The 15,524-nt window shown below is 47.6% G+C and overlaps 1 protein-coding gene across 1 annotated transcript in view; it reads right to left on the bottom strand.

Moving 5' to 3' along the window:
* Positions 1–13,735: 13,735 nt before the first annotated feature.
* LOC123096960 (ABC transporter G family member 5-like) overlaps positions 13,736–15,524 on the bottom strand; it is a 2,385-nt gene continuing 596 nt past the window's right edge. Inside the window, exon 2 of the mRNA XM_044518750.1 lies at positions 13,736–15,522. Within this exon, the coding sequence (XP_044374685.1) occupies positions 13,736–15,522 (1,787 nt within the window). The remainder of the gene's footprint in view (positions 15,523–15,524) is intronic.

Below are 15,524 nucleotides of genomic sequence, written 5' to 3'. Positions count from 1 at the left end.
GAAGGTGAATCTAAAGCAGAACTGGATGGCAGTTCCTTACCTCCCCTCGTCTTTGAGGGAAATATCTTAGTCTTAGCATCCTTCAGATTCTTCATAGTGATAAATTGATAATAATCCCAACTGACTCAACAAATATAGCTATGCTCCCCGGCAATGGCGCTAGAAAAAGGTCTTGATAACCCACAAGTATAGGGGATCGCAACAGTTTTCGAGGGTAGAGTATTCAACCCAAATTTATAGATTCGATATAAGGGGAGCCAAAGAATATTTGAAGGTATTAGCAGTTGACTTGTCAATTCAACCACACCTGGAGATTAATTATCTGCAGCAAGTAATCAGTAGCAAAGTAATATGAAAGTTTTGGTAGTAGTGACAGCAGTAACAATAACGGTAATAGTGATAGCAATAATTTTGTAGCAAGTGTAACAGTGATGATAGCAGTAGTAACTTAGCAGAAACAATATAAGATAAATTCGTAGGCATTGGATCGGTGATTGTTGGATGATATTCATCATGAGACAGTTATAACCTAGGGCGATACGGCACTAGCTCTAGTTCGTCAATATAATGTAGGCATGTATTCTGTAAATAGTCATACGTGCTTATGGAAAGAACTTGCATGACATCTTTTGTCCTACCCTCCCGTGGCAGCGGGGTCCATATTGAAAACTAAGGGATATTAAGGCCTCCTTTTAATAGAGAACCGGAACAAAGCATTAACACATAGTGAATACTTGAACTCCTCAAACTACGGTCATCACCAGGAGAAGTCCCGGTTTCTGTCACTCCGGGGTTGCCGGATCATAACATGTAGTAGGTGACTATAACTTGCAAGATCGGATCTAGAACATGGATATAATGATGATAACATAAATGGTTCAGGTCTGAGTTCATGGCACCCGGGCCCAAAGTGACAAGCATTAAGCATGACAAAGTCATAGCAACATCAATCTTAGAACATAGTGGATACTAGGGATCAAGCCTAACAAAACTAACTCGATTACATGATGAATCTCATCCAACTCCTCACCGACCAGCAAGCCTATGAAGGAATTACTCACTCCCGGTGGGGACCATCATGGAATTGGCGATGGAGAAGGGTTGGTGATGATGAGGAATGAAGATCCCCCTCTCCAGAGCCCCAAACGGACTCCAGATCTGGCCTCCCGATGAAGAACAGGAGGTGACGGCGGCTCCGTCTCGTGGATCGCCATAATTATTTCTCCCCTATTTTTTCTGGAAAAATAGGATTTTATAGCGTCAGTTTTAGGGTCCGCGGGGCCACCAGGTGGGGATGCTACCTCTTGAGCTTGCGTTGATTTTTCCCTTGAAGAGGCAAGGGTGATGCAAAGTAGCGTAAGTATTTCCCTCAGTTTTTGAGAACCAAGGTATCAATCCAGTAGGAGACTACACGCAAGTCGCATCGTACCTACACAAACAAATAAGAACCTTGCAACCAACGCGATAAAGGGGTTGTCAATCCCTTCACGGGCACTTGCAAAAGTGAGATCTGATAGAGATAATAAGATAAATATTTTTGGTATTTTTATGATAAACAATGAAAGTAAAGATTGCAAAGTAAAATAGATTGGAAACTTATATAATGGAGAATAGACCCGGGGGCCATAGGTTTCACTAGTGGCTTCTCTCAAGATAGCATAAGTATTACGGTGAGTGAACAAATTACTGTCGAGCAATTGATAGAAAAGTGCATAGTTATGAGAATATCTAGGCATGATCATGTATATAGGCATCACGTCCGCGACAAGTAGACCGAAACGATTCTGCATCTACTACTATTACTCCGCACATCGACCGCTATCCAGCATGCATCTAGAGTATTAAGTTCATAAGAACAGAGTAATGCATTAGGCAAGATGACATAATGTAGAGGGATAAACTCAAGCAATATGATATAAACCCCATCTTTTTACCCTCAATGGCAACAATACAATACGTGTCGTTTCCCTTTCTGTCACTGGGATCGAACAACACAAGATTGGACCCACAGCTAAGCACTTCTCCCATTGCAAGAAAGATCAATCTAGTAGGCCAAACCAAACTGATAATTTGAAGAGACTTGCAAACATAACAAATCATACATAAAAGAATTCAGAGGAGATTCAAATATTGTTCATAGATAATCTTGATCATAAACCCACAATTCATCGGATCTCAACAAACACACCGCAAAAAGAAATTACATCGAATAGGTCTCCAAGAAGATCGAGGAGAACTTTGTATTGAGATCCAAAGAGAGAGAAGAAGCCATCTAGCTAATAACTATGGACCCGAAGGTCTGTGGTAAACTACTCACACATCATCGGAGAGGCTATGGTGTTGATGTAGAAGCCCTCCATGATCGATTCCCCCTCCGGCGGAACGCCGGAAAAGGCCCCAAGATGGGATCTCACGGGTACAGAAGGTTGCGGCGGTGTAAATAGGGTTTCGTGGTGCTCCTGGATGTTTTCGGGGTATATGGGTATATATAGGAGGAAGAAGTAGGTCGGTGGAGCTGCAAGGGGCCCACGAGGGTGGGGGGCGCGCCCAGGGGGGCAGACGCGCCTCCCTGCCTTGTGGCCTCCTTGCTTCTTTCTTGACATCCACTCCAAGTCCCCTGGATCACGTTTGTTCCAAAAATAACTCTCCCGAAGGTTTCATTCCGTTTGGACTCCGTTTGATATTCCTTTTCTGCGAAACACTGAAATAGGCTAAAAAACAACAATTTGTACTGGGCCTTCGGTTAATAGGTTAGTCCCAAAAATAATATAAAAGTGTATAATAAAGCCCATTAAACATCCAAAACAGATAATATAATAGCATGGAACAATCAAAAATTATAGATACGTTGGAGATGTATCAAGCATCCCCAAGCTTAATTCCTGCTCGCCCTCAAGTAGGTAAATGATAAAAACAGAATTTTTGATGTGGAATGCTACCTAGCATATTTCTCAATGTATTTTTCTTTATTGTGGCAAGAATGTTCAGATCCGAAAGATTCAAAACAAAAGTTTAATATTGACTTGAAAATAATAATACTTCAAGCATACTAACAAAGCAATCATGTCTTCTCAAAATAACATGGCCAAAGAAAGTTATCCCTACAAAATCATATAGTCCGGCTATGCTCTATCTTCATCGCACAAAGTATTTAATCATGCACAACCCCGATAACAAGCCAAGCAATTGTTTCATACTTTTGACGTTCTCAAACCTTTTCAATCTCCACGCAATACATGAGCGTGAGCCATGGACATAGCACTATATGTGGAATAGAATGGTGGTTGTGGAGAAGACAAAAAAGGAGAAGATAGTCTCACATCAACTAGGCATATCAACGGGCTATGGAGATGCCCATCAATAGATATCAATGTGAGTGAGTAGGGATTGCCATGCAACGGATGCACTAGAGCTATAAGTGTATGAAAGCTCAACAAAAGAAACTAAGTGGGTGTGCATTTTGAGGAAGACCTAGGGCATTTTGAGGAAGCCCATCATTGGAATATACAAGCCAAGTTCTATAATGAAAAATTCCCACTAGTATATGAAAGTGACAACATAGGAGACTCTCTCTCATGAAGATCATGGTGCTACTTTGAAGCACAAGTGTGGTAAAAGGATAGTAACATTGCCCTTCTCTCTTTTTCTCTCATTTTTTTATTTGGGCCTTTTTCTCTTTTTTTATGGCCTCTTTTTCTCTCTCTTTTTTTTTCTTTTTTTCGTCCGGAGTCTCATCCCGACTTGTGGGGGGATCATAGTCTCCATCATCCTTTCCTCACTTGGGACAATGCTCTAATAATGATGATCATCACACTTTTATTTACTTACAAATCAAGAATTACAACTCGATACTTAGAACAAAATATGACTCTATGTGAATGCCTCCGGCGGTGTACCGGGATATGCAATGAATCAAGAGTGACATGTATGAAAGAATTATAAAGGTGGCTTTGCCACAAATACGATGTCAACTACATGATCATGCAAAGCAATATGACAATGATGAAGCGTGTCATAATAAACGGAACGGTGGTAAGTTGCATGGCAATATATCTCAAAATGGCTATGGAAATGCCATAATAGGTAGGTATGGTGGCTATTTTGAGGAATGCATATGGTGGGTGTATGATACCGGCGAAAGGTGCGCGACATTAGAGAGGCTAGCAATGGTGGAAGGGTGAGAGTGCGTATAATCCATGGACTCAACATTAGTCATAAAGAACTCACATACTTATTGCAAAAATCTATTAGTTATCGAACGAAGTACTACGCGCATGCTCCTAGGGGGATATATTGGTAGGAAAAGACCATCGATCGTTCCCGACCACCACTCATAAGGAAGACAATAAATAAATAAATCATGCTCCGACTTCATCACATAACGGTTCACCATACGTGCATGCTACGGGAATCACAAACTTTAGAACAAGTATTTCTCAAATTCACAACTACTCAACTAGCATGACTCTAATATCACCATCTTCATCTCTCAAAACAATTATCAAGTATCAAACTTCTCATAGTATTCGATGCACTTTATATGATAGTTTTTATTATACCTATCTTGGATGTTCATCATATTAGGACTAATTTTATAGCCAAAGCAAACTACCATGCTGTTCTAAAAGAATATCAAAATAATATAAGTGAAGCATGAGAGATCAATTATTTCTATAAAATAAAACCACCACCGTGCTCTAAAAGATATAAGTGAAGCACTAGAGCAAAATTATCTAGCTCAAAAGATATAAGTGAAGCACATAGAGTATTCTAATAAATTCCGATTCATGTGTGTCTCTCCCAAAAGGTGTGTACAGAAAGGATGATTGTGGTAAACTAAAAGCAAAGACTCAAATCATACAAGACGCTCCAAGCAAAACACATATCATGTGGTGAATAAAAATATAGCCTCAAGTAAAGTTACCGATAGACGAAGACGAAAGAGGGGATGCCTTCCGGAGCATCCCCAAGCTTAGGATTTTGGTTGTCCTTGAATTTTACCTTGGGGTGCCTTGGTCATCCCCAAGCTTAGGCTCTTGCCACTCCTCATTCCATAATCCATCAAATCTTTACCCACAACTTGAAAACTTCACAACACAAAACTCAATAGAAAATCTCATGAGCTCCGTTAGCGCAATAAAACAAACCACCACTTTAAGTTACTGTAATGAACTCATTCTTTATTTATATTGGTGTTAAACCTACTGTATTCCAACTTCTCTATGGTTCATAACCTCCGATACTAGCCATAGATTCATCAAAATAAGCAAACAACACACGAAAACAGAATCTGTCAAAAACAGAACAGTCTGTAGTAATCTGTATCAAACGCAAACTTTATGTAACTCACAAATTCTACCAAAATAGGACGACCTAGATAATTTGTTTATTGATCTACTTCAATTGGAATCAGTATTTTATCACGTTCTGGTGATTTTTAACAATTGTTTTTGTGAGCAGAAAGTTTCTGACTTTTTCAGCAAGATCAAATAACTATCATCCAAGAAGATCCTATAGGTTTTACTTGGCACAAACACTAATTAAACATAAAACCACATCTAACCAGAGGTTAGATCAATTATTTATTACTAAACAGAAATAAAAAGCAAGAAACAAAAATAAAATTGGGTTGCCTCCCAACAAGCGCTATCATTTAACGCCCCTAGCTAGGCATTGATAATTTTAATGATGCTCACATGAAAGATAGCAATTGAAACATAAAGAGAGCATCGTGAAGCATGTGAAAAACACATATAAGTCTAACATACTTCCTATGCATAGGCATCTTATAGGAAAATAAATTATCAAGGCAAGCAAATCCTAGCATATGCAAGGAAGAAGAAAGAGTCTATAGCAATCTCAACATCACGACAGGTAATTTAGTAAGATAAAACTTCTACAACCATATTTTCCTCTCTCATACTAATTACATGTAGGATCATAGGCAAATTCAACAAAATAGCTATCACATAACATATTCTCTAGATGATCGACATGCATGCGAAGTTGAAACTCTTCCAAAATAGTGGGATTATCATTAACTAAAGTCATGACCTCTCGAAACCCACTTTTATCAAAAATACCATAAGATTGAACATTCTCCAAATATGTGGGATCTAAAGTTGACACTCTTCCAAACCCACTTTCAATATTATTGCAAACACTATTATCAATCTCATATTCATCATGGGGCTTAAATAAATTTTCAAGATCATAAGAAGAATCACCCCAATCATGATCATTGCAACAAGTAGTAGACATAGCAAATCTAGCATCCCCAAGCTTAGGGTTTTGCATATTATTAGCACAATTGACATCAAGATAATTTATAGTAAAATCATTGAATCATGCTTTTTATTCAAGGAGCTATCGTGAATCTCTTCATAAATTTCTTCATCACAATTTTCAGATTCACGAATTTCAAGCAAAACCTCATAAAGATAATCTAGTGCACTCAAATCACTAGAAATTGGTTCATCATAATTGGATCTCTTAAAAATATTAGCAAGGGGATGAGGATCCATAAACTTTTAGCAAGCGAGATGCAAGCAAAAAGAAGGCACATGGTAACACAAGATCGAACGGAAGGAGGGCGAAGAAAAGGCAAAGATGAAGTGGGGGAGAGGAAAACGAGAGGTAAATGGCAAATAATGTAATGCGAGGGATAAGAGTTTGTGATGGGTACTTGGTATGTCTTGTCTTGACTTGACTTGGCGTAGATCTCCCCGGCAATAGTGCCAGAAATCCTTCTTGCTACCTCTTGAGCTTGCGTTGGTTTTTCCCTTGAAGAGGAAAGGGTGATGCAGCAAAGTAGCGTAAGTATTTCCCTCAGTTTTTGAGAACCAATGTATCAATCCAGTAGGAGACTACACGCAAGTTGCCTCGTACCTACACAAACAAATAAGAACCTTGCAACCAACGCGATAAAGGGGTTGTCAATCCCTTCACGACCACTTGCAAAAGTGAGATCTGATAGAGATAATACGATAAATATTTTTGGTATTTTTATGATAAACATTAAAAGTCAAGATTGCAAAGTAAAATAGATTGTAAACTTATATAATGGAGAATAGACCCGGGGGCCATAGGTTTCACCAGTGGCTTCTCTCAAGATAGCATAAGTATTACGGTGGGTGAACAAATTACCGTCGAGCAATTGATAGAAAAGTGCATAGTTATGAGAATATCTAGGCATGATCATGTATATAGGCATCACGTCCGCGACAAGTAGACCGAAACGATTCTGCATCTACTACTATTACTCCACACATCGACCGCTATCCAGCATGCATCTGGAGTATTAAGTTCATAAGAACAGAGTAATGCATTAGGCAAGATGACATGATGTAGAGGGATAAACTCAAGCAATATGATATAAACCCCATCTTTTTACCCTCGATGGCAACAATACAATACGTGTCGTTTCCCTTTCTATCACTGGGATCGAGCACCGCAAGATTGAACCTAAAGCAAAGCACTTCTCCCATTGCAAGAAAGATCAATCTAGTAGGCCAAACCAAACTGATAATTCGAAGAGACTTGCAAAGATAACAAATCATACATAAAAGAATTCAGAGGAGATTCAAATATTGTTCATAGATAATCTTGATCATAAACCCACAATTCATCGGATCTCGACAAACACACCGCAAAAAGAATTACATCGAATAGATCTCCAAGAAGATCGAGGAGAACTTTGTATTGAGATCCAAAGAGAGAGAAGAAGCCATCTAGCTAATAACTATGGACCCGAAGGTCTATGGTAAACTACTCACACATCATCAGAGAGGCTATGGTATTGATGTAGAAGCCCTCCATGATCGATTCCCCCTCCGGCGGAGCGCCGGAAAAGGCCCCAAGATGGGATCTCACGGGTACAGAAGGTTGCGGCGGTGGAAATAGGGTTTCGTGGTCCTCCTGGATGTTTTCGGGGTATATGGGTATATATAGGAGGAAGAAGTAGGTCGGTGGAGCTGCCAGGGGCCCACGAGGGTGGGGGCGCGCCCAGGGGGGCAGGCGCGCCTCCCTGCCTCGTGGCCTCCTCGCTTCTTTCTTGACGTCCACTCCAAGTCCCCTGGATCACGTTTGTTCCAAAAATAACTCTCCCAAAGGTTTCATTCCGTTTGGACTCCATTTGATATTCCTTTTCTGCAAAACACTGAAATAGGCAAAAAACAACAATTTGCACTGGGCCTTTGGTTAATAGGTTAGTCCCAAAAATAATATAAAAGTGTATAATAAAGCCCATTAAACATCCAAAATAGATAATATAATAGCATGGAACAATAAAAAATTATAGATACGTTGGAGACGTATCAGGGGACAACCCACGTGGGCGCGCCAGCAGAGGGGGTGCGCCTTGATGGGTTGTGCCCACCCAAGTGCCCCTCTCCGGCAGGTCTTGGCTCCAGAAATTCTTATTTATTATATAAAAATTCCTCGCGAAGTTTTGTTCCATTCCGAGAACTTTTATTTCTGCACAAAAACAACACCATGGTAGTTCTGCTGAAAACAGCGTCAGTCTGGGGTTAGTTTCATTCAAATCATGCAAATTAGAGTCCAAAACAAAAGGAAAAGTGTTAGGAAAAGTAGATATGTTGGAGACGTATCAAGCTTGCTGCTATAGAACTTATGGAAGAACGTGGGCCTCTTGATCCTGACATTCTAGACAAGCGTGCTACATTGAGTGGTGAGTTGCAACAGCTCATGGTTAATGAGGAGCTATTGTGGCTCCAGCAATCCCATGAGACATGGTTGTTGAAAGGAGACTAGAACACTGCCTTTTTCCATAGGATTGCCAATGGAAAGAAAAGAAAGAATACCATCCACTCCTTTTCATATGGTGATACTGTGATTGAGGGGATATATAACTTACTCAGACACGCTACAGGATTCTACAAAGAACTCTTCGGACAAGCTCCGGGGAACAGTTTTCATCAAGATCCAAAAACCCGGGGGGATGATGAAAAGCTAACAGCTGATGACAATGAAATTTTGACTAGACCTTTTAGTGAGGAAGAGGTTAAGAATGCCTTATTCTCCATGGACAGCAATAGAGCCCCTGGTCCGGACAATATTCCACCAGAATTCTACCGATTTTGTTGGGATATTATCAAATAGGATATTATGAACCTGTTTGTGGCATTTCATGAAGGCTCCCTAGATGTAGATGCCTAGAAAAATGATTTGTTTAAAGGGCTGGCAGCAGACCTCATTCCCAATGGGATTGCTGTTTTACAATACGCAGATGACACGGTTCTCTGCATTGAGGATGATATTGAAAAAGCGATTAATCTTAAGCTTTTGCTATATTTGTTCGAACTTATGTCTGGTTTGAAAATTAACTTCCTAAAAAGTGAGGTGCTATGTGTGGGAGGGGACGACACTGTCCTTCAAAAGTATGCTGATCTGTTTGGGTGCCAGATAGGGCACTTTCCTATAAAATACCTAGGAGTGCCGGTTAGTTACTCCTCTCTGAGGAACTCTGACTGGGAGTATGTTGTTGTTCGATATCTTAAATGTTGTGACTCCTGGATTGGCAACTCTGCCTCTTCTGGTGGGAGATTAACCCTGTTGAATTCATCCCTTTCGAGCATCGCATACTACTATATGTCGATGTTCCTGCTTTCTAAAATTTTTATCGAGAGACTCGATAAATATCGCCGCAAGTTTTTTTGGTGTGGTGGGATGGGTAAGAAACGCTACTATCTGGTTAAATGGACAAGGGTGTGTCGGTCTAAGAACAAAGGGGGGCTGGGTGTGAAAGATCTTCATAAACAGAATATCTCTCTCTTAGCTAAATGGTGGTGGAAACTGGATACAGGGGAGGGGCTTTGGCAAGATGTGGTGAGAGCGAAATATCTTAAGAACAACTCTGTAGCCAACGTTAAAGCAAAATTTCATGACTCCCCTGTTTGGAAAGCTTTCCTCAAAGTAAAGGAGGTGTATATGGCCGGGAGGAAAGTGATTGTCAATAATGGCAACATTGCTAGGGTGTGGCATGACCCCATTGGCACTCATCCACCTTTGGGTGTTACTTATCCGGACCTGTTTAGTATTGCTAATTATCAAGATGACACTGTTGCCCAATTTAGGAACCGTGTTGGTGGGGAAATGTTCAGACGCAGGCTGAATGTAGACCTGAGTCGTCAGTTTGAGGGGGTCAAGAATGTGGTTGACAAAATCGATACTTCGGCTGGTCAAGATGAAATTGTGTGGGCTGCTAGACTCAAAGGCAAATATACAACTAAGTCTATGTATTCTTATCTGGAGAAAGATCTGGCTGGTTGTGACTATCGATGGATTTGGAAGGCTAAACCGCCTGTCAAAATCCAGATTTTCCTATGGCAACTTTTCTAGGATGCTGTTCTAACCAGAGATGTTATGAAGCGACGAAACTGGGCTGGCAATCCCCGTTGCTCTTTTTGTGACTGTAGAGAAACCTATTTGCACCTGTTCTTCCTCTGTCCTGTGGCAAGGATAGCCTGGCGCACGGTAGGAGCGCTGCTTGGGACTGATTTATGTCCCAACAATCTATGCCAGTTTTATTCTTGGTGCTATGCCTTTCTTCCTCAAGGGGAGCGATACTTTACAATGGGGCTAGCAGCCGTATGCTGGGCTATTTGGAATCGTAAAAACCAGGCTACTTTTGAATTCAAGAAACTGTCATCTTCTTTTGAGATTGTCTTCACTGCTTGTATGCATTTATCTTACTGGGCAGGACTCTTGAAGGGCGAAAGGCGAACGGAGCTGGAGCGTCGTGCAATGATTCTGCAGGAGAATCCTAAAGAAATGATGAGGCTCTGCGCGACTGCATACGTTGGCGACACTGTGGAGTGATCGGCCAAGATACCAAGCTATCTGTGTTGAGTATAATGTTTATTAGGAAAGATGAGATAGACTGGGATTTTTTCTGACTTGTCTTGTACTCCAAGGAGATGATTGTACTCCTATATATATATGCCACGAGGCTCAAGCAATACAACGAACTATTCCACCAATCTCTCTCCCTTCTAACATGGTATCAGTTTCCGGGTTCTAAACTCAAGCCGCCGCCGCTTCCGCACCCGCGCGCCGCCCCAGGGAGGTTGGCCTTCATGACCGCCGCCGGGGGCCGCGCGGCCCGTACCTAGGGTTCGTCAGCCGGCCGTGTTGGCCGGCTGCCCTATAGAGTCTTTTTCCCGAGCCCTTGCTCCAGGTTTTTTCGCTCTCTCGCCGGTCGTTTTTATCGGCGTTTTTCTTTTTGGTTTTCTAATCTAATCTTGATCGGTTTGCGTCGCCCGCCGCTGCCGTCGACCCCCGTGCGCCTCTACTCCGACCCCGGCGCGACCAGCCGGCCTCTCCTCCGACCCAGCGGCCACGCGCGCCGAGGCGGCCCGTCCAGGCCAGCCGCCGTGTGCGCGTCGGTCCGCCCGTCGCCCTGCGCCGGCCATCACCACCCTGCTCCAGCCGGGACACCTTCATCGCCCCGATCCGGCAGCCCCGCGCCATGCGACGGCCAATCATAGCCGTCACTTGCGCGCTGGCCCGCCCATCGATCCACGTCACCCGCCTCCGTCGTGTCTGCATGGCAGCCCGGCGGTCTACCTCACCGGCCTCGTCCTCGACTGAGTCAGGCTGACTGCGTCAGACTCGTCGGCTACCTCAGCTCGGGCCCCGCTGCTACATTGGTCGCTTGGGCCTCGCTGCCCGGGCGCCGGCGCTGCTTTGGCAGCCCGGGTGCCGGTGCTGACAAGCTCATCCGCACGACGTCCCACGCCGTCCGTCGTCGCCGGCCTCATCCTGGACTCCGCCGCCGCCACTCCTCCACCAAGCGGCGTCCCTGACCTCGTGCGCGATCGGCTTGATCACCCGCTCGCCGCGGCGATCCGCCTTCCCTACGCCGCGCGACCGACCTAGCCCGTTGGTGACGCGTGCCTCCCTGGGTCCCGTGAAGATCGTCCTGAGTATCGCGCGCCTCACCGCCGATCGAGCATCGGCTGCCGCTGCTACGCCCCATCGGGCCGCAGTGCCGCCGTCCCGTGGTTCTCCTCGCGGCTGCATTGACTCATGCATCACCGCTGCGTCGCCCCTTCGGGCTGTAGTGCCGCGCTACGCGGTCCCCGCCGCCGCCCCGAGGTCGTCCCCGCGGCTACACCGACACGCGAACCGCCGTTGCGTCGCCCCTTCGGGCCGCAGCGTCGCGGCCCGCGGTCCCCGCCGCCCCGAGGTCTTCCCGCCGTCGCCCCGACCCGCCTGCCGCCGCTGCGTCGCCCCTTCAGACCATAGCGCCGCGGCCTGCGGTCCACTCCGCCCGTCACCGCGCGTCGTCCTCCCGTGGTATGCGCCGCGCCGTCTCCCTTGTCGCGGGAACGCCACCGTCCGCGCCGGTCTTCGTCACGCTGTCAGGGTTCTTCGCCTACATCGAGCACCGCCGCCGCACTCCTAACCTAGCCGCCGCCGCCACTCTTCTTTGGCCGCCGCCGCCGCTACCTCCGTAGCCGCCGCCGCCGCTCGTCCACCCCCTTCGTCTTCGTCCAGCACCAGCCCGTTCCCAGCGTCGCCGTCATATACCCCGACCACTTCGTCTACTCCGACCATCGTTGGTGACATCGGCTCCGCGCCGATGGACGCCGCAATCGTCGTCGAGTTCTTCTCTGCTGGACCCTCCGACTTCTCCGACATGGCGTACAGCTCATGCAGGTCCCTCGTCTACGCATGTCCGGTGCTGGCAACACCGATGCGTGCCTTCATCCACGACGTGTCCCCGGGCCTGGCAAGCCTGATCGGCGCTTTGTCAACTTCGTCTTCATCCGTCTACGCATGCCCGGTGCTGGCAACACCGGTGCATGCCTTCGTCCACGATGTGTCCCCGGGCTTGGCAAACCCGCCGCGACGCGTCGTCAACAACTTTTTCTTCCCGGCGCACTCCTACTTCGACATCACTGCGCCCATGCTAACTCGGCGCCCTCTTGCGCCCGTGGCTCCACGGCGACTTCCTCGACACCGGCCACCCCGACTCAACATCGACCACAACATTCTTCGCACGACTACCTCGACCACGACCCCACCACCCAAGCTCTTGGCTACATCGACAAACGGCACAAAGGGCTACCGCCTTGCTTGAGCAACCTCGTCGGTTTCCACTCCAGCCACGTCTTCTGCGATGCATCGACCGTTACGACTGTGCGGGGGGTGTCCGTCGGCTTGCCTTCGGACTCTTCTCCAGTCTCACCGTGTGCGTCGCTACCGTTGTGACTGCGGGGGGATGTTGAGTATAATGTTTATTAGGAAAGACGAGATAGACTAGGATTTGTTCTGGCTTGTCTTGTACTCCAAGGAGATGATTGTACTCCTATATATATATGCCACGAGGCTCAAGCAATACAACGAACTATTCCACCAATCTCTCTCCCTTCTAACAATCTGGAGTACTTTGCGGTGTTCATTTTGGTGTAAATCTGCATCTCTGTGTTGCCTCTGCGTAGGCTGCAATGTGGTCTGAACTTGAGTCTGGTTGGTGCGTGTTGATGGTGCTTCAGGGTTTTTGCCTCGTAGTGGGCGTTTCGATTGCGAGCGCTCATAGCGGGTTTCCCTGAAGTGCCTGAACTCGCTTTTTCCCTTTCCCTTGTCGCGTGAACTAGTATTTAGCTGTATTTCCGTTATATCTTTAATGGAAAGGGGATCAGCCCGGTTCAAAAAAAAAATCATCGTGTGCATGCACGAAAAATAAGTTTACACGCCGATCATGATCGGGTCAGCTCCGCTTGTTCCTGCTCCCCAGCAGGAGTGTGACGTAGAAGAGGATGCGGAACAGGAACCCCCAGGCGAGGGTGGCCCAAAGGCAGCCCCACTTGCCCAGCTGGTCCACGGCCTGCTTGGCCAGTATGTCCGTCCCCGTGGTGATGCAGGAGCTGCTGTTGAAGTCGATTCGCATGGACTTGCTCATCGCGTTGAGCACCGTCACCTGGGTCGCCACCGGCAGCTTCCCCATGGGCGTCCCGTCGAACATCTGCACCCCTCGCATGAAGCACTTGCCGGGGTCGGCGCCGAACTCGTTCTGCATCACCGCCTCGTACGGGTACTTGATCAGCGACAGGTAGTGGAACCATATCCAGTAGCCCGGGATGCGGTCGCGCGTCACGAAGAAGCCGCTGAAGAGCAGGAAGTAGGCCAGCACCGCCACCACCACCGTGTACCCGATGATCACGTGCGGCACCACGCCGGAGAGGAACGTCACGAAGCCGCTCCCCGCCCAGAAGGAGGCCAGCACGATGAGCGCGAAGAAGACGAACCCCTCTGCGCCCCCCGCCAGCCCCACCGCGAAGAAGGTGATGCCGGTGAAGGCGAGCGAGAGGATCACCAGCGGCCGGAAGGCCACGATGGCGTTGGACAGTGTGTAGGAGGACCGGCGGTACGCGTTGTGCGCCGTCTCCGGGAGGAAGATGTACCGCTCGATGAGGAACACCGGCAGCGCGTCCGCGCTGGTGTAGAACATGGTGGACATGGCGATGGCGAAGAAGCCGAACCGCTCGTTCACGCCCTTGGGCGTGTTGTCCAGCCGCCAGAAGATGGTGGCCAGGATGAAGCTCGTCACCACCACCGCGCCGAACCGGAGCACGAACAGCTCCGGCGTGCGCCATGTGTTGGTGAACGCCCGCCGCGTCAGCACCCACACTTCCACCCACCACGGGTTCGCGTACGTCGCCACCTCGGCTGTCGCCGCCGTCTGCGTGCTGGCGGCGCTGGTACCGGACACCAGCTTGCCGCGGGCGATGCTCAGGCTGATGGCCTCCTTAAGCGACAGCGACGGCTTGCCGAGCGGGCTCGTGCTTGCCGACGAGACGGCACGGGACAGCGGCTTCTCTTGCCATGACTTGTTGAACTGCACGAGGTCGTTGGTCCCGGCCTGGGTGCCCTCGAGCTCGCGTATGTGATCCAACGCGAACTCGGCCGGGTTCTCGCCATCGGGGATCGGGTGGCCGAACTCCGAGAAGAAGGGAGGTAGCGCAGCCGGTGGGCCGTAGTACACCGTCTTGCCGCGGGAGAGGAACAGGAGACGGTCAAGGAGGCCGAGGATGCGGTAGCTCGGCTGGTGGATGGACATGATCACGACGCTGCCGCTCTGCGCGATGCCCTGCAGCACCTTCACCACCATGAAGGCGCTGGTGGAGTCGAGCCCGGACGTGGGCTCGTCGAGGAACAGGATGATGGGGTCGTGGATGATGTCGATGCCGATGGACACGCGGCGGCGCTCCCCGCCGGACACGCCGCGCCGGCCCTCGTCGCCGATGATGGTGTTGGCCGCGGCGCGCAGGCCGAGCTGGTCGATGAGCGCCTGGACGCGGCTCCTCTTCTTGGACGTGGAGAGCGAGCGCGGGAGCCGAAACTCGGCCGAGTACATGAGGGTCTCCGCGACAGTGAGCATGGGGTACAGCAGGTCGTCCTGCATGACGTACGCCGAGATGACCCTGAGCAGGCGGCTGTCGAGAGCGTCGCCGTTGAGCGTGACGGCGCCACGGAGGCTCTCGCGCTGGATCCGGTCG

This window comes from Triticum aestivum, chromosome 4D (assembly GCF_018294505.1).
Source record: "Triticum aestivum cultivar Chinese Spring chromosome 4D, IWGSC CS RefSeq v2.1, whole genome shotgun sequence".
NCBI classification, from domain to species: Eukaryota; Viridiplantae; Streptophyta; class Magnoliopsida; order Poales; family Poaceae; genus Triticum; species Triticum aestivum.
This window is presented reverse-complemented; position numbering and strand designations above follow the sequence as displayed.